This window comes from Schistocerca cancellata, chromosome 3, assembly GCF_023864275.1.
Source record: "Schistocerca cancellata isolate TAMUIC-IGC-003103 chromosome 3, iqSchCanc2.1, whole genome shotgun sequence".
NCBI lineage: Eukaryota > Metazoa > Arthropoda > Insecta > Orthoptera > Acrididae > Schistocerca > Schistocerca cancellata.
The window spans coordinates 290,814,080-290,834,900 of NC_064628.1; the positions used below are offsets into that span (position 1 = coordinate 290,814,080).

The window sequence follows — 20,821 nt, forward strand, 5'->3', positions numbered from 1 at the left end:
TTTTAAGAGAATATATTATCCTCATTTTAAAATACAGCATTCAATGAGAGAGAGAGAGAGAGAGGGGGGTGGGGGTGGGGGGTGGAATGTTCTTACCTGCGTATAGATTTTGTTCGAGATGATTACACTGTATTTTGTAAAGCATGGAACTACTTTTTTTATTAGTTTTCTACTAAAACAACTTGTTCATTAGATCATTCATAACACTACAGCTTCATTAGGGAAGAGAGTTGTAAAGTAACAGAAGAAATTTTTGAATATATTTTTATTTTAATATAAAAAATGCTTTTGGTTACAAAACATTTTGTACAAAATATTTTACAACATAACAAATCTTATAACAAGGAAACACTTATGGCTAGGCCCTGAACTTTTTGAACAGAGGGTGTTTGACATTTGAATGTGATGTCTTTTTATACTCCAAGTACACTGCATCATCAGCTCCAGATAAGGAACTCATGTTTCCTGGCCGCCTATGAACCTAGTAGAGAACAGAAAACAGTTAAACCAAATGTGGCAATGTTTGACAATGTTAAGGTATCAATGACTAAAATAATCTTACAAAAAATGTACATTCACTTTATTTTGATGGCTGGATTTTAATTTTGGACATATTTTGATCAGGAATAAGAGTTTTGCATGACACTGTCATACATTTGTGGTGCCGAAATAGAAATTGCCATACAGGAATGGAGAGAATTCTCATCCAAGTAATGAGGTCCAAGTCGCATAAAATGTTTAAATTTCACAAAAATGTGCAGTATGATTTGGGAACATCACAGCCACAGAGAACCAATTACACACACACACACACACACACACACACACACACACACACACACACTCTTATTACAATGGGGTCCCCACTCCCAAAGACATTTTAAAGCTACTGCTAGCTCCCATCCATCTCTCCATCCCCCAAGCAGGAATCTATGTACCCTACCTGTCAGCATATAGTGCACTCTGCATGTTCAAATGTGACAAAGTGTTTCAAAATATTACCACATTGTGAGACTGAGGCAACATGTGGAAACTAGCCTGATATTTAGGTACAGGAATGTAGAAAAATGCCTAAAAGCAACATCCAGGCTTGCCGACACACATGCTTCCCTCATTAATCGTGGGACTTTCCTGTGTCCCAGAAATGGGCACTTTAATGTGCTTGGATATCCAGGTCAGTCAATCAGTGTAATTATTAAGAAATATCATGCCTATTTGAGAATTTTTGTGCAATATCATGCCTATTTCGTTTTGTGAAATGTACTCTTCAGAAGCTGCCTAATGTCTATGAAAGTATTATCTGTTTGAGCTTTAACTTATCATTTGTTGCAGTTCCCTACCCTATTTTAAACTGTGCTGTCAAGAGTGGTTCGAAAATACTTAAAATTATTCTGCTCAACAAGTACAGAACACATGTTATCCAAACTGTGTAGTCACTGTCTCGTGCCAAACACTTGGAGAAATCCACAGAAAGTTTCCTGCAGTTGATATTGTGTAGTGCCAGATCTTCACTCATGACATTTGGCCCCCAACGGCAACAGTCATTTTGAATGGCTACTATAGGTGTCAGAAAAAAAAGTGTCTCTATAACAGATGACCTAGTGTGGGAGTCAGTGTAGCAACTGTTCTATTCTCCCCATCCCCAGCCCATTTCTGAAACTACATGATACTGGAGGTTACTTCCAGATGATAATCAAACAATGTGTTCTTGGCCAAGTGTCGGCCTTTTTATGCTATGTTATCTTCCTTCACCCCTATCATACTATGTCTCCATACACACTGCAACATCCATACTAGTAAATACTTACTGATGGACCAGAACTTGAAGCAGATCGGGGTCCTTCTCCAGGGATACGTTCCTCATCAGCATCTGCATCACTTGCTGCTAGTACCTGCTGTAGCAGCTGCCCTTGTTCTTCACGAGTTCCATATAGTAGGTCTGGTTCCTAAAAATATAAAATAGAATTTAAGACTAGGTGAAATACTTCTTCCTGTTTTATCAACACTCTCAGAAACAGCAATTCCCAGATTACAAAAATGACTGAAAACAAACACGCACACACGCAAGCAGTATCATTTCCCGTGCTTTGTGAGTCTTCTGATTTCTTGTTTCCAACCTTCATTCCATAGGAATGAATTTTAGAAAAATCCGAAAGTCTTTTAGCCTTGCTTCAGTGGTAGATAAGTAAATTAATTAGATGTAAACTGGAACAGCAGTGTTAAGCTGTGCAGGACATAAATCAACAATATCATTCTGGAGTATGTTGGCCATCAAGAGGCAAGTAAAGTAAAAACTTATCTTTTGTAAACCAATTTTCACTTTTCTAGTTTCACCTGCTGACTACTGTTCCCTTATTTCTTGGCTATATCCTCACTTTTAAACATATTAAATGTACATCTAAAAAAAAAACACTACAACATAAGAAGTTGAAGACAAAATGAAGCAATGATAAATAAAATAGAACTACGGGAAAACTTTTCTCATATGGCAATTAAGACATATTTTCCACTCTCTAGAAATATACTCACATCTATGAAGGAAGGAAGATTACAGTCAAATGTCGCATTGATGAGGTTTTCAGAGATAAAGCACAAACTCAGGGGATTGAGGGAGTATGTGAAGAAAATTCGATGTGTCTTTCTTAAAAGAACTCTCAACTTTTGCCGTATGTGATTTAAGGAACCCACAGAAAACTTAAATTTGCATGCCCTGATATGAGTCCAGCATCTTCATCTCATGTGCAATGAGTTGTTCTCATCTTCAGACATAATAATTTTAACTATGACTGAATAGTTATTATAGCAATGTGAAGATTGTAAAGCAAAACTCTCATCTTCAGACATAATAATTTTAACTATGACTGAATAGTTATTATAGCAATGTGAAGATTGTAAAGCAAAACCAATTGCAGTCAGTGCAATTCAGACTGTAAAGGGTACAACCAAATGCAGAGTGAACTATATGACATACTGGCATACTACTGAATCCACACTTTAAAATACGAGGGTCGGTCAAAAAGTAATGCCTCCCATTTTTTTTCTACTTAAAGAAATTAAGTTAAGTGAAAAATTTGAATTTGGCGCCATTCCTCAAACCTTCTTCTGCAATCCACTGCAGTAGTAACTTTCTGTGTCAACAGGTGGCAGCACAGCAGAAGTTTGTAAGATGGCCGACATCGATGTTCGTTTGAGACAGCGTTGTGTGATTGAATTCTTGAATGCAGAAGGTGAAACGCCCATACGCATTCATGAAAGACTGAAGAAGGTGTATGGTGTTGTGACAGTGGATGTCAGCACTGTTAGACGATGGGTTCGTCGTTGTAAGGAAGCTGAAGGGCAAACACCGCTGACTGACGAAAGGCGGAGCGGCAGGCCGGTGAGTGCAGTGACTCCACACAACATTCAGCAAGCAGAGATGCACAATAAATTCTGTTCAATACGTCACAACCCTCAACAAACTTAAAGCACGTCTTCAGCGAGTTCGCCCAACAAAATCAATGGCAGATGTTCTTCTTTTGCATGACAATGCAAGACCACACACCAGTCGTCACACCTCTGACGAGATTGTCAAAATTGGATGGGAAGTTTTGCCTCATCCCCCATACAGCCCTGACCTGGCACCATCAGACTTCCATCTGTTCGGGCCACTAAAAGAAGCTCATCGTGGGATTCATTTTGAAGATGAGGAGGCTGTCAAAACATCCGTGCGTCAATGGCTTAGGAAGCAGAGCTGTGATTTTTACCGTGCTGGGATACATGCCCTTGTTCAAAGATGGACCAAAACTGTAGAGATGGGCGGAGATTACATTGAAAAATGACAAAATGATCCTCAATGTTGTGGTTTTCAACCTATGTAATTGCATTTAAATTTCCTGACAATTAAACGTAGAAAAAAAAATAGGAGGCATTACTTTTTGACTGACCCTCGTAACTTGGTTTAGCTATGCAGAATTACATTCCTTGCTGTTTTTTTAAAAAAATATTCTTTTTTGTATTGATTATATTCCAAGCCTTTTTTAAAATTCTTTTTTGTAGCATAATGTGGATTCTTCAGGGATGTCTTGGGTATACCTTTTAATTAGCTTGAACCCTTGTTCCACCCCCTAATAAACTCATTACTTACTAGGAAGTTTACAAAGCCACTTGGGGCATTGGGTGGTTTGCTCAACTCTCATTTCGAAGGAGTAATTTTCAAATCCACATCTGGCCACCCAGATGCTTTTATAAATCAACTGAAACAAATACTGAAATGGTTCTCATTAAAAAGGACACTACCAATTTCCTTCCCCATCATTGTCCATTCTGAGAATGTGCTCCGTATCTAATGACCTTTTTATGAGTGGACATTAAACCATCCTCGATTCACTCATAAAAGTTTATGGTTGAGGCACATACTACAGTTCAGCATAAAGACAAAATGACCACTCAACATGGGCAGAATTCAATGTTTTGTTCTTCCTTAGAATGGAAGCAGTTTTACATATCCAGGCACATAAATATACTGTTGACCATCAAATATATCACCCATCCTCTACAAGTTTGGTTATCTTCTTTAGATAAAGATCTTCTGTGGTTGAGAAACATTCCTAAAAGTATTTTAGGATTAAAGGAGACCACTTACCGAAAGCAAAAGCACCGAGTTGCCAAAAGACACACACAAAAGAAAGAAACGTCATAGCTTTCAGAGTTATCCTTTGATGAGCTACAGCTGTGGTAGTCAACCTGGTCCCTAATGCAGACTAGTAGGCCGTAAGTGTTTTAAAAACATTTTCATTAGATTTCATAAAATTTTGATGTAAAGTATTTGGTATGTAATTCTTATATGCACTAACTTGCTATAACTCTGCTTTACACATTTTATAAAGTAAAGTTACTTCCCTTCTTTACAAATCATCTTTGCTGTGGAAATGGTGGGCAGTTAGAAAATTTTACAGTTAACAGAGATAGAAAGGTGGACGATAGGTAAAAAGGTTTACTACCCCTGAGGCAAGGGTATGGGGTGGGTGGCTAGCAGCACAGAGGGAAGTGGCTGGTTAGCTGGCTAGGAATTTAGGAGGGAGGGGTGGCATGTATATGTGCTGGCATGATTGTAGCGACTGGTGGGAAGCAGCACACACTGGAGGTGATGTGGGGATGTGAAATGGTAGGGGTGACAGTATAGAGGGGGGTGGAGGGGCAGTGGGTTACCTGAGATTGAGGACAGGACAATTACAGGAGCAGAAGATGTGTTGCAAGGGGCTTGGCTTGGGTTGTGCCAATGAGTGGCCAACTTTGTTCTTAGCACCAGCTTGGCAGTGGTCATTCATCCTGATGGACAGCTGGTTGTAGTCATACCAACATAGAAGGCTGGTATATGACATTGGCTGCTTTCACAAGTGACCCAGCCTCTGATGGGATAGGATAAGCCTGTGGCAGGACTTGAGTAAGAAGTGCTGGCTGGGTGGACTGGGCAAGTCTTGCACCTTGGTCTACCACAGGGATATGACCCCTATGGCAATGGGTTGGGAATGGGAGTGGCATAGGGATGGACTAGGATGTTGTGAAGGTTGTGTGTGGGCAATGGAACAATACCTTAGAAGGGTTGGAAAAGACCTTGGGTCTGGTGTCCCTCATTTCGGGGTGGGATGAAAATAACCAACGCCCTGTCAAAGGATATAGCCCAGTTGTTCCAGTCCAGGGAGATAATTGATGATATAGTAATATTTTGTGTTTACTGCTTGAACTGATCAAAAAATAAAATGAGAGTTGTTTATCAAACATAAATAAATATGACTTGAAATAATGTATGAAATGAAAATCTACTGCACATTACCTCTTCCATTCCAGCAAGTTTAGTAATAACTTTGTAGCTATACCCTTGGTTAACAAGGAATCGTTGTCTTTTACGTGAGTAGCTCATTTCCATTGTATCCTGTGACACCAGGGTGTAGAAAAAGGCATTGTATTCCTCTGCTATTGCTCCTGTACCAAACATATAAAATATACAGCTAAAATATGACTGCAACTTGAGAAACGGTTCTTCATATAATTTATATTTTGCAGAAGGTATAAGAGTAGACATGAATGATTTCTTAATCCCCATAACATGTTTTTTTTTTTTTTTTTTTTTTTTAATTGTGTTCTAAAAGATAATATTTTTATTAATGAGAAACATCCTATTCTTTTTCACTTTCTGGGCCACTAAATTCAATGTCAAACTCAGGATCATTATAACCACCCTTTTGTGAAAGCATTGCCTAAACAACATAGGAGAGGGAATGACGGCTCACTTTTGTTGTGAAGTATCCAAAGCTGCACAGAGTAAAAACAATGTCTAGTGCAAGCACCTCAACCCAAACATGACAGCCAGACTACACAAGTAGGATCAGATGCTCTCTAGCAGCTGAACACTTAACTGTCACCGCTGAAATGGATATACAAGGTGTGATTGGAAAGTTTTAAGAATGTATCCACTACTGCTTACTGGTTTGGCAGGTAGGTACATGGAGGGTGGGGAGTGAGTCATTGCCTTGTCCTCGAATGCCCTCTGACAGGAAACTGTGTTTCCTTTATGCAGTTCATTGTGGCAGCTGGTTGAGTGTGGGTCTGTTAGGGCTTGTTGCCAGATTCTGTCTGCGTGAAAATGGATGTAAAAATGGAGCACAGAGTTTGTGTGAAATTTTATTTTAAAACTGGTAAATCAGCTTCTGAGATTTATGAACTATTAAAAACAGCTTTTGGAGATAATTGTATGAGCCAGTCAAATGTTTTCGTCTGGTTCAACAGATTTAAAAATAGCCGTGAATCATTTGAAGAGGAACGACAGTCCTGCCATCCTAATTAGGGAGAGGGCTGATGAACTTAATTTAAGTTTCTATGCAGTTCAGTCAATTTTAACTGAAGATCTGAACATGCATCTAGTGTCCGCAAAATTCACTCCAAAAGTGTTGTCAAGTAAACCAGAGACAATACTGACTTGAAGTGTGCCACGAACTGATTAATCGGACAAAAAATTACCCAGATTTGTTAAATAGGGTAATTACAGGTGACAAATAATTGGTTTCAGTATCATATCCATATACCCAAGTGCAGTCTTCGCAGTGGAAGACTCCAGGATCACCACGAACGAAAAAAGCATGGCTAAATTGGTCAAAGGTGAAGACAACATTGGTGATTTTTTTCGATTGTACTGGTATCGTGCATAATGAATTTACCCCTGGAGGACAGACAATTAACCAGGAATACTACAAATGTGTCCTTGAGCATTTGCGCAAAAAGGTACTGAAGAAAAGGCCTGCGTTGTGAAAGGCAGGAGTTGATGCTACACGATGACAATGCTCTGGCTCATCGTGAATTCTGCATCGTTGAATTTTTGATCAAATTCAAAATTTCTGTGCTTCCATAACCGCCATATTCCCCTGACTTGGCCCCTGCGGACTTCTATATGTTCCCTAAATTTTCGCTGAAAGGTAAGCGATTCGACTCAATTGAAGACATCCAGGAAAATACGGAGAGCGTCCTTAACACATTTCAGGAAAAAAATTCCAGAAATGTTTCCAAAAGTGGAAACACCGTTGGAGTCGATGTTTAGTCAGAAGGGGGCTATTTTGAAGGAGATGCATCACAATAGCATGTAAGTACAACCATTGTACAATTACAAACCCACTCTTAAAACCTCATAAGTGGGGTTTTATTTTAAGGGGTTAATGTGTAATCAGTGAATAAAAATTAAAAGACTGCAAATAGTTATATCTTCCACCAGGATTTTAAATTAAGTTAATCAAAATAATGTTAAAATCACTAACCTTTCTTAGCTCGAAGAATACGACCCAGTCGCTGAGCTTCCTGTCTACGGGAGCCTCCATGCGATGAGATCTGGATCAACACATTTGCTTCTGGAAGATCAAATGATGTGTCAGCCACTTTACTGACAAATATGGTGTTAACTTTTGGGTTGAATTTGAAGTTCTGAAGTATCTGTATTCTCTCACTCTGTTTAACAAGAAAAATATATTAACATTCATCTTGATGAAGAATAATTTGGTATAATTTAGTCACTGAGCACCACAAGTAAATGAATGTATTTGCTTTTTAATTAGTTTACAAAGAATGAACTAAAAAATCAAATTCAAGAGCATCAGTGAACCTAAAAGTGTTTGTGCTATACGTATAAAAGCAGCAAAAGGCAGTTTCGGCATTCAAAATACAGTCAATAAAAATGTTGTACTGATGAAAACATAAATGTATTACACCAGCTGAAGATGACTGAAGACTGAGACATGTCTTGGCATAAACAAAGCTAAACAAAAAGAGGCTGGTTGCAGAATTTCTTCAAGTAATTAAATTCACAGCCATTCACTCAACTACCATTAACATGGATAAATTAATGTGAACACTATTTCTAAAATTAGAACATAAAAAAGTACATTTGAGAAAGACTGGAAAAGACAAAAATATACCAACTGAACTGCGTCAAATCAAGGATTTAGAGACAAAGTAAACAAAATACTGGAATTCAAAAGCATACTCAGGCCTAGATTTTGAACATTATCAAGCAGTGATGAACAATAGGTTGAAATTCCAAAGAATAAGAGGGAGCACAGAATAGGTAGCAAGATACTGTCAAATTAAGGAAGAATGAAATGAACTGGAATTCTGCAGATGAGTAGCCAGCAAGCTTCAGAGTATTAAATAGATTATCAGTGTATGAGTAGAGTATACAACAGAAGGAACTAATTATGACTAGAGGTGCTGCTGTAAGTAATGCACAGACAGCGATGACAAAGCCAAAGATAACACATTAAATATTGTGGTTTATTAACGAAAGATGGGACTAAGAGAAAACAAGTATAAGCATAGATTGCTTCTAAATTAAATCCACAAAAAGAGCAAAGAAGTATCTACATCTATATGGATACTCTGGAGGTGAAGATACTGAAGAAATATGGACAGAGGAAAAATATATGTTCTATTGCGGAAGATTTAACTGGTGTTGGTAAAATAAAAAGCAAATGAAGTGCAGCTGAGAATCCTGAGTAGTGGAAAAAAACAGCATATATACAGCAAGATTACACAAAGACTGGAAATAGCTGTCCTATAGCACAATAGGAGAAGGAGAAGGAGAAGAAGAAGAAGCAGATAGAGGAGGAGGAGGAGGAGGAGGAGACTGATGAGGTATCAATCGAAATGTGATTTGAATAAGACCAAGCACTGAATTCAAGCAAGTCAGCAAGAGTCATTGTGATAACTTCAGAGTTATTTTAATCAGTGAGTGTATACAAGAACATGAATATTATTTTGTCTTGTGTTCAAAATCTGTGAAAAACATGAGACATACCCTGAGACTTCAGAAGATTCAGAAGAAACACTGAAGAAGCAGTGGATGGAGAACTGTTTTCTTTAAAGTGAAGTTAAAGAAACCAGAAGCAACTGTGATGCTATATTTAGTAATGGAAGGAATAATAAGGGAAAAGAAATATTTTCTTCACATTTTGGACCTAGAGAAAGTCATTAGCTTGTGTACAGAAGGAACTGCAGAGAAGAAAAAACTATAAGGGAGACAAGAATTAATGTACAAATGATGAGAGTATTGATGTCAGTGGATTTAGTAAGTATGCAAAGCTAAAAAGAATAATAGTACACAGGAAAAGATGAAAGATGGAATCAGATAACTTAAAGGCTTGAAACCAGCAATTATGTGAACATTGTTTCCGAGTCGCTGCTTAGACAACTGGGACAAGAGAGGCACAATTGTAGGTCATGTATGGAGATAGGTCGTGACATTTTGGAAGGCAGGAAAGTTAGAGGCAATGGCAACAGTCACAAAACTGAGAGGGCTATAGTGCAGGAGACAACGATATATAGAGTGCTGCATGGTATATACCAACCTGGGATGTGGGGCCATAGATGTATGGTTTGTTCATTTTGATGGCATAATGTTTTAAAGCAAAAACATTATCAGAAAACACAATTGTCTTGTCTCCACGCCTTTCATGGTAGCGTACCAGGTACTGCGTTGCACGAAATTTGTTTGGATTCATCACATACAGAAGCTGTGGGGATAAAATAAATTACTACACTATATAAATAGGCCACAAATCAGAATTTTTCTCGGTAGTATATATACCAAATTATACAAATTTTATGGCTATTTCAATGGTCTTAACTGATACAATATTTTCAGTCATTTATACACTAAATTATACATATTATCGTGAGACACAGTAGTTAAGTAGTTACATCTTATAGCTGGCATACAGCCAGAGAAAGAATCATGGTAATATAAATAAGACAAAGTCTTAGGAAACACTGAATTCTCCAGTGGTAACATTTAAACTAAAATCTGTCCACATGCCTCTTGATGCTGTCAGTTGTTATGGGGAAAATGGTTAATGTTTGGATTGCCATTCTGAAGGTTCAACAAGAACAGCCACAGGCTATGGCACTTGTTGATAATTTAATTTTGGTTATTGCCTATTGATGGAATAAGATCATGACCTCATTCCAATTACATTTTGCTGTTGGTGCAGTCACAAGAAGAATAATACCATTGAGTACTCAGGGCAGAAGACTTTATTATTGTGACATTTGTGTAACGTGGGTAATGACATGTTTGCCACTGAATATAAATTTCTTAGGGTATTAATGACTGGGAGACTTTGTCTTGTGTTGCTCGGTTGCCTGGTGCAACTCTTTCTATTTGACAGCACTTCAGCAACACCCCAATCGAAGAAAATCTTCGACTCAGCCTGGTACCCCGCGATCTACAGGCAGCTGTTGTGGCATAACGTCAAGTGCTGACACGTCGACCAGGAACATTATTGCAGAGAGAGCTGTGAGAAGACATCAGCCAATAGTATGCTGAGTGACCCTTCTCTCAGATGACACAAAGACAGGAGCAGTCTCTACATGAAGAGAATATAAGCGCTGCAGCTAAGTTGAAGTCTAGTCAAGCTACGAACTCTACAGCAGTGACTTATGAACAATACTACTGGACTTGTATTGGAACTGCATGTACTGAAGCGAATGCGTATGTTTGCTTATGTTTCATGTCGCCCTTTGCTTGTGACACCTGATTGTACATTTCTCAAAGTTGAGCACTGTCAATTATCTTTCTGTAAAAAAGATCTGTTAATAGGATTTGCTTGAATTGTTGTCTAGAGATCCGAGAAAGCAGGTTTCCTAGGCACCCTATATTAGACGAGTGGGCAGAACACAACAGCAGTGATGCTAACTGCTAGACCATAAGCTGTGGATATGTTTAATATTTATAATTCATTACAGTTAGGTGTATTTGCAATAGGAATGTCTATGTGAGTATTGGACACCACTGGAGGACATCTATGTTTCCAGATTAGTCTCAGTTTAGCTTGCAAAGTGATTGCACCTATTTTTTCCCCTTTGTTTCTGGTTGTTCAAGAAGCCATTATCATCTACGAAAAAAGCCATTATCCTCCAAGAGGCATATGTTAAACGGAATTCCTCATGCCACTTTCAACCAGGCAGGGTTGATCTCATGGATAGATATCTTCAAAAGCAAATAACTCAACCATATACAATTGCCAGCTCAGTCTACTGTTGTAATCACTTAGAGCTTATCTGATATGATAAAATCATGTTGAATTTACCACTCTTCAACAGTCAGAGATTGATTGCAAGCACTCTCTCAACATTTGACCTACTGTTTTGGACTAAAGCAATATATTCCTTTTAATCAAAAGGAACAGGAAAGACCTTGGCGAAACATACAAGGGTTGGAACTTAAATGGTACAACTATTTATTCATAACCAATGCAAAAGAGTTACATGTTTGCACCTGTCCTTCAAAGTAGTCAGCAGCACTGTGTAGAACCTGTTGCCAGCGATGTGGAAGGCATGGGATACCGTTAGCAGAGCCTGCTCTGTTGATGGTGCAAATGGAGCAGTCTACTGCTAGTCGAATCTCTGGAACAGTTCTGAAGCGAATGCCATGAAGTGGTTCCTTCATCTTCGGAATCAAATCAAAGTCACAAGGACTTGAGTCCGGAGAGTATGGTGGATGGTACAGTACTTCCCAGTCCCATCGACTGAACAGAGCAGCCACGGCTTGCGCTGTATGCGCTCGAGCATTGTCATGCAAAATGATGGGTGGGTTGTGCAGAAAGTGTCGCCGCTTCTTTCACAAAGCTGGTCACAGGTGATGCTCCACAAAGGAACAGTAATATTGTGCACTGACGGTCTGCCATAGAGGAACATAATGCGTTGGGATAACACCATCACAGTCGTTCATGAGAATCACCATTAACTTCACCATACTGGGGCTCTGACGCACATTCGACTTTTGCAGCGACCCATAATGATGCCATTCGTTGGATTGGCGTTTCAGTTTTAGCTCGTATGATGTGGCCTATGTCTCATACAGTGTTAGGATACAGCGTAAGAAAGCCTCTTCCTCACACTCATAGCACTCCAAGTGCATCTGAGCAGCATTGTAATGCATCCATTTCTGTCAAGTCATGCGGAACCCATCGTGATGCAATTTTTCGCATGCCCAGGAGTTCCTTCAGTATGCGATGCACAGTCGTATGCACTAATCCTGTTTTGTAGGTGAGCTCACAAATCGTATGGTGTCGTTCACTGTCCACTAATGTGGCAACAGCATGCACTTCTTCTTCAGAGATGCTAGGACGACCTGCCCGATGCATGTCTGCCACAGTTTGCTAACCTTCGTTGAAGGCTTTTACCCAATGTGCCACTGTTCTGTATGGCAATGCCGATTCCCCACATGCCTCTTGAAGACCTTGATGACACTGTCGTGCTGTACGACCTCTCGCACATTCAATATTGATCCAACTCCATTGTTCCTGTTTTGAAAACACAGTGACACCATTGCGTTAGACCACCTGCTCACAAGTGACTGTGTTTCCCTTGAATGTGCACACGCTGGCGACGTGGGACGGGTGAGTCCATTTGCTCGGAGGTAAGGTAGATATGTCAACAACATGTGCTATCAGCGACAATAGTAGATTCCACTGCATAGTGTCTCCACAACATTTCCAACCTATGTACATAATTGATAACATAGAGGTAGCAGCTCGCCATATCCGAGGCATTGGATTATGAACAGGCACATAAAAAAGACTTAGAATATTGCTAAGCTTTAGGATGAATTCTTCTTCAGCACTAATACAGTACATACACATATGCCTTTACAACAACAATGTACTGGCTGACTACACTGTGCTGGCACTAAAACCTGACTAGGTTGAGCAGTTGTGTTGGGTTGAAAGATCAAATCGAGAAAGGAGGTGGCAAGTGGAAGGGATAGTTGGGTGTGTTGCAAGGACAATTACTATCTACATAATTCATGTAACTTGATTGGTGGAAGTATCCACATGGTCTGTGTTTTTTTGCAATGCAATATCAGTATATCGTACTTACCAATTTTTTGCTGGTTCTACAGACCAAGTATTCACGGTAAAATTCTGGTGTCATTGGACACCACACTTCTGCACACTGAACTCTTGCAATAAAACCCCGTTTCTGCAACTCCAGCCAATTAGCTTCATAGAGCTTGGGGCCAATCAAAAAGTTGAGGTCAGCAATTTTATCATCCTCACGGAGCAATGTTGCAGTGAGGCCTAACTTACAATGTGACTGGACAATCGTGAGAACACGTCGAAACATTTTTGCTGGTATAGTGTGAACCTCTGTGGGGAAGAAATGAGTTTTGTTTAAATGCAATATAGATTACAACAGATGAAATTTAAAAGCTTAACATAAAATACTTTGTGATTTTATTTTTCTACTGGTCATAAATAATGTTCAGAAACATATATAATGGAGGAGAATGGATAAAAACAAGCACAGAGAATTGTACTCTGAATATTTCTTTGTTCTGTGCTTGCTACAATGGGACACTGAGCATAATTTTTCACATCTAATTTCTGCAGTAATACAACATTTTCCAAGCAACTGGACTGCAAAAGTGAAAAGTTCTATGGCAAGCACTTCACATTCTTGAAAGTTTATGACCAAAGCTACAATTCACACCCTTCTAATAGTCCAGCTCAAAGCTCTGTTTGTGTTTGACATATATGACTGCACCATTAATTTAAATTCTGACAAAAGGAATAATATACATTACCACCAGGCTGTGTTTTGTCTCCACACTCACAAATCTGACATTCACTAGTTAATGCCTAGTATTGCTCTTCCTTTATGCTGAAGACTGTCATGTATCATGTTAACTACTGAAGCAAGTACTAAGCCATTAACATTTTGGAGGCCAAGCCCAAACATAGCTCAGGCCAGAACTTTGTGTTGAAATAGACTGCACCCGAGTAAGGGTCAAGCCATGATTTTCTCAACACGCAATTACTGGACTCATTTCATATGAGAAAAACGTACGTACATATCCCTATCTGTTGCTTGATTGGTGCTGTCTTCTGTTGTCAATTTCTAGAATTATTTCAAAAGAAACCTTAGGGAATGTAACAGCTGCTGTCACAAATCACTGAGTCAATATGATCGTACTGACATAAGTTTGCATGTGTACTTATTAGATTCTGCAGTTTGTTGTAAGTTTGCTATAAATATGTTGTGTTTGTTGAGTGAACAAAAAAATTTTAGGACAAGAGGAAGAAACTGCTCAATAACTCGACGCACACTTCTTTTTGAAAGGATAATTATACTTCATGTCAATGTTATTTTAAAATTTCTAATCTGTCAAAGAACTAAAGGAAATAGGCAAAATAAATCTTGACGCTTGATCTTTTTTCAGTATGTATTACTCTTCAAGGTACATCAATTACATATGTGCCAGTAACAGTTTAAATAACGGCATAAATGGCTGGTTTCCTAGGCTCAATATTATTCTAACCAGCTGTTATCCAAAGAGTTAATTATCAGGGTATCAACACTGAGTCAAAAACTCACATATGTAACAACTGAGACACAAAAGAATGAAAGACACTAGCTACTAGTAGGCATTGATTTAACTCAATGGGGACACTGAAAATTTGTGCCGGGCTGGGATTCGAACCGTGTCTTCTGCTTACTAGGCAGGTTCACTGACCACTGTGCCATCCAGGCACAGTGATCATCACAGCTGCACAGACTATCCTAGTACCTCCTATCACATCCAAATTCCCAACTTATTCACACACTAGTGATGTATACCACAACTGGTGAAACTTTGCACGTGACGCATGCATTTCAGGATGGCAGCATAACAGTTTAACAAGTGAAGAATGAGCAACGCAAGGTGTCAGGCTTGTGGCATGAACCAATCCGAGCGTGGTAATCACTTCTGGTCATGATGTCAAAGCTACCATGTTGCTGGCTTTGTTTTGCGTGTTCGTAAACGACATGTATTGTGGTTGGTTTCTATTGTGTGCTTGCGTTGTTCTATGCTTTAGAAAATTCTGATACATGAAAAAAGCCACAGAAAAGAGATCGTTTGCCTACTGACAATCTGTTGTGTCAAGGTGTGCCACTAAACACCCAGGCACTGAGTTTTATGAGCAGGAGAAAGGATACTCAAATATTCATGGACAGCTGTCAGTTCCTGCCGATAAAGCAGTGGAACACACATCAAAAACTCTTTGACTTGGTGCAAGAACAATAGTAAGTAAAGGAATGCTACTGCAAAAGTTGACAGAGGTAGAAGTGAGCCGTAATGCTTATGAGGCATCTGGATAGAATAATGTATTTTTAGCGACTGCTGGAAAGAAGAAAAAGCAGCCTCACCCCGTCACCAGATGCCATTCACAGGCATATTTATGCTTACTACAGCAGTAAAGAGTATCCTACTATTGCAAAGTTGCTAGTGTTGTTACAAGAAAGTGAGCTTTCCAGGGGTGGGAAAACTTCACTGAAAATTGAACTGTAAAGTATGGGTTTTCTTCGCAAACGGCTAGACGGGCGAAGTCCTGTTAGAAAAGGCACATACTGTAACGGTTTGAAGCATATTCTTGCAGAGAATTGTGGGCAAAGATTCTCAGTCCATAATATGACTAGACAAAACATGGGTTGATGACAGTAAATGCTGGACAGATGACACTCCAAACAGTAGTGATGGAGAGAAGCAAGATTAATTGTGGTCCATGCAGGTTCTTCCAGTGGTTTTGATGATGATGATGATGATGCACATCTACTTTTTCAGTCAAAAAAGACAGGTGATTACCATGAAGACATGGACCATACATGGTTTGTTGAGTGGTCCAGGAACTTTAAACAGTTTTCTGTCCCAACAACAACTGTAATGGACAGTGGTCCATAAGATTCAGTGATACTGAACAAAGCTCCAACAACAAATGACCGCAAGGAAGTTTTGGTACAGTGGTTACAGGCATGAAATATTTCTGCAGATATGAGCATGATGAAGATATTTTTATATTTGCTTGTTAGAGAAAATAAGCCTATGATGCCTAGTTATTTTGTTGTTGTGGTCTTCAATCCAAAGACTGGGGGCAGCTCTCAATGCTATTCTATCTTGTGCAAACCTCTTCATCCCTAGTAACTATTGTCCGCCGCTCGTGGTCTCGCGGTAGCGTTCTCGCTTCCCGAGCACGGGGTCCCGGGTTCGATTCCCGGCGGGGTCAGGGATTTTCACCTGCCTCGAGATGACTGGGTGTTTGTGTTGTCCTCATCATTTCATCATCATCCCGGAAAGTGGCGAAATTGGACTGAGCAAAGATTGGGTAATTGTACGGGCGCTGATAACCACGCAGTTGAGTGCCCCACAAACCAAACATCATCATCATCACCTAGTAACTATTGCAACCTACATCCCTCTGAATCTGCTAACTGTATTCATCTCTATGATTTTAACCCCCTCACCACACTTCTCTCCAGTAGTAAATTGGCGATCCCTTGATACCTCAGAATGTGTCCTACCAACCGATCCCTTCTTTTAGTCAGGTTGTGCCACAAATTTCTCTTCTCCCCAATACTGTTCAGTACCTCCTCATTAGTTACATGATCTATTCATCTAATCTCCAGCATTCTTCTATAGCAGCACACTTCAAAAGCTTCTATTCTCTTCTTGTCTAAACTGTTTATCATCTATTTTCACTTCCATACATGGCTACACTCCATACAAATACTTTCAGAAATGACTTCCTGACATTTAGATCTACACTCGATGTTAACAAATTTCTCTTTCAAAACCCATTTACTAATTTAACTGCCTCATTTCCTAATCTTGTTCCCTCAGCATCACCTGATTTAATTCAACTATATTCTATTACCCTCATATTGCTTTTGTTGATGTTCATCTTATATCCTCATTTCAAGATACTGTCCATTCTGTTCAATGGCTCTTCCAAGTCCTTTGCTATCTCTAACAGAATTACAATGTCATAGACATACCTCAAGGTTATTATTTCTTCTCCCTGGACTTCAATTCCTACTCCAAATTTTTCTTTTGTTTCCTTTACTGCTTGCTCAATATTCAGATTGAATAACATCAGGGATATGCTAACCGTGTCTCTTTCCCTTCTCAACCACTGCTTCCCTTTTGTGCTGCTCGACTCTTATAACTGCCATCTAGTTTCTGTACAAATTGTAAATAGCTTTTCACTCTCTGTATTTTACCCCTGCCACCTCCCTAATTTTATAGTAATTATACAGTATTGTATAGTAGTAATTATATAGCAGATGAAATCGCCAAGGAGCAGCATCATACTGTAATAAGGCTGCCACCATATCACTGCCATTTCAACCCCATTGAGTTAGTATGGAGTGATGTGAAGACATATATAAGGAACATAACAGAGGTGGAAAGGCTGTTGCATGAAGCTCTTGTGACAAAAAATTTATTTGAGCAGCACTGACAATGGAAGGTTATCATTAGTGACTAATGAATTGTTTAATGATGTGATGATGATGATGATGATGATGGTTTTGCTGATTCCAACAAAAGTTACAATGTGGTGCTGAATGGAAATATGCCACTGTCACCGTAAATTGGTGTTTGAAATCTACAAATATCGGTTAATTATTGCATCACTGTCATAAGAAAACTTAGAGTGAGAAGTTAATACCTCAGTTATTATTCATTTTCTAAACTATGTACCGGGTGTATACGGGGACAAGGAAAAAAAATTCTCAGATTATTCCTGGATTTCTCCTGGATATCCCGTATAGCTTTGAGGGATGAAGTGGTGAAGGCAGCAGAGGATCAAGTAGGTAAAAAGACGAGGGCTAGTAGTAGAAATCCTTGGGTGACAGAAGAAATAGTGAATTTAATTGATGAAAGGAGAAAATATAAAAATGCAGCAAATGAAGCAGGCAAAAAGGAATCCAAACGTCTCAAAAATGAGATAGACATGAAGTGCAAAATGGCTAAGCAGGCATGGCTAGAGGACAAATGTAAGGATGTAGAGGCTTATCTCATTAGGGGTAAGATAGATACTGCTACAGGAAAATTAAAGACACCTTTGGAGAAAAGAGAGCCACTTGTATGAATATCAAGAGCTCAGATGGAAACCCAGTTCTAAGCAAAGAAGGGAAAGCAGAAAGGTGGAAGGAGTATATAGAGGGACTATACAAGGGCGATGTACTTGAGGAAAATATTATGGAAATGGAAGAGAATGTAGATGAAGATGAAATGGGAGATATGATACTGCGTAAAGAGTTTGACAGAACACTGAAAGACTTGAGTCAAAACAAGGCGCCGGGAGTAGACAACATTCCATTAGAACTACTGACAGCCTTGGGAGAGCCAGTCCTGACAAAAACTCTACCATCTGGTGAGAAAAATGTGTGAGACAGGCGAAATACCCTCAGACTTCAAGAAGAATATAATAATTCCAATCCCAAAGAAAGCAGGCGTTGATAGATGTGAAAATTACCGAACTATCAGTTTAATAAGTCACGGCTGAAAGATACTAATGCGAATTCTGTACAGACGAATGGAAAAACTGGGAGGAGCCAACCTCGGGGGAAATCATTTTGGATTCCGTAGAAATATGGGAACACGTGAGGCAATACTGACCCTACGACTTATCCTAGAAGCTAGATTAAGAAAAGGCAAACCTACATTTCTAGCATTTGTAGACTTGGAGAAAGCTTTTGACGATGTTGACTGGAATACTCTCTTTCAAATTCTGAAGGTGGCAGGGGTAAAATACAGGGAGCGAAAGGCTATTTACAATTTGTACAGAAACCAGATAGCAGTTATAAGAGTCGAGGGACATGAAAGGGAAGCAGTGGTTGGGAAGGGAGTGAGACAGGGTTGTAGCCTCTCCCCGATGTTATTCAATCTGTATATTGAGCAAGCAGTAAAGGAAACAAAAGAAAAATTCGGAGTAGGTATTAAAATCCATAGAGAAGAAATAAAAACTTTGAGGTTCTCCGATGACATTGTAATTCTGTCAGAGACAGCAAAGGACTTGGAAGAACAGTTGAACGGAATGGACAGTGTCTTGAAGGGAGGATATAAGATGAACATCAACAAAGGCAAAACGAGGATAATGGAATGTAGTCGAATTAGGTCGGGCGATGCTGAGGGAATTAGATTAGGAAATAAGGCACTTAAAGTAGTAAATGGGTTTTGCTATTTGGGGAGCAAAATAACTGATCATGGTCGAAGTAGAGAGGATATAAAATGTAGACTGGCAATGGCAAGGAAAGCATATCTGAAGAGGAGAAATTTGTTAACATCGAGTATAGATTTAAGTGTCAGGAAGTGGTTTCTGAAAGTATTTGTATGGAGTGTAGCCATGTATGGAAGTGAAACATGGACAATAGATAGTTTAGACAAGAAGAGAATAGAGGCTTTTGAAATGTGGTGCTACAGAAGAAAGCTGAAGATTAGATGGGTAGATCACGTAACTAATGAGGAGGTATTGAATAGAATTGGGGAGAAGACGAGTTTGTGGCACAACTTGACAAGAAGAAGGGATCGGTTGGTAGGACATGTTCTGAGGCATCAAGGGATCACCAACTTAGTATTGGAGGGCAGCGTGGAGGGTAAAAATCGTAGAGGGAGACCAAGAGATGAATACACTAAACAGATTCTGAAGGATGTAGGCTGCAGTACATATTGGGAGATGAAGAAGCTTGCACAGGATAGAGCAGCATGGAGAGCTGCATCAAACCAGTCTCAGGACTGAAGACAACAACAACAACAATCCCGTTTGAAAAATATGCTTTTTCCCAGGAGAAAATACACCTATTCTGTGCTAAGTGACAGTAGGTTTTCCGTAGATTTTCCCTTGGAACTGTAAAACTTATCAATCCTTTGAATCGTTTACGTTTTATACAATCGCGTAGAACTTCCCAGAAAAAAAAGAAAATGTGGGGGAGAGAAATTTTGGAGAGACTCATCATCATCATCATCATCATCATCATCATCATCATCATCATCATTTAAGACTGATTATGCCTTTCAGTGTTCAGTCTGGAGCATAGCCCCCCTTATACAGTTCCTCCATGATCTCCTATTCAGTGCTAACATTGGTGCCTCTTCTGATGTTAAACCTATTACTTCAAAATCATTCTTAACCGAATCCAGGTACCTTCTCCTCGGTCTGCCCCGACTCCTCCTACCCTCTACTGCTGAATCCATGAGTCTCTTGGGTAACCTTGCTTCTCCCATGCGTGTAACATGACCCCACCATCTAAGCCTGTTCGCCCTGACTGCTACATCTATAGAGTTCATTCCCAGTTTTTCTTTGATTTCCTCATTGTGGACACCCTCCTGCCATTGTTCCCATCTACTAGTACCTGCAATCATCCTAGCTACTTTCCTATCCGTAACGTCAACCTTGTTGATAAGGTAACCTGAATCCACCCAGCTTTCGCTCCCATACAACAAAGTTGGTCAAAAGATTGAACAGTGCACAGATAACTTAGT

At 39.4% G+C, this 20,821-nt stretch overlaps 1 protein-coding gene across 1 annotated transcript in view; it reads right to left on the reverse strand.

Moving 5' to 3' along the window:
• Window positions 1-282: 282 nt before the first annotated feature.
• LOC126174981 (general transcription and DNA repair factor IIH helicase subunit XPB) overlaps window positions 283-20,821 on the reverse strand; it is a 103,202-nt gene continuing 82,663 nt past the window's right edge. Inside the window, exons 12-17 of the mRNA XM_049921457.1 lie at window positions 13,399-13,667; window positions 9,867-10,031; window positions 7,785-7,971; window positions 5,813-5,961; window positions 1,809-1,946; window positions 283-481 (exon numbers count right to left, since the gene is read on the reverse strand). Coding sequence (XP_049777414.1) covers window positions 359-481; window positions 1,809-1,946; window positions 5,813-5,961; window positions 7,785-7,971; window positions 9,867-10,031; window positions 13,399-13,667 — 1,031 coding nt within the window. The 3' untranslated portion in view covers window positions 283-358. The remainder of the gene's footprint in view (window positions 482-1,808; window positions 1,947-5,812; window positions 5,962-7,784; window positions 7,972-9,866; window positions 10,032-13,398; window positions 13,668-20,821) is intronic.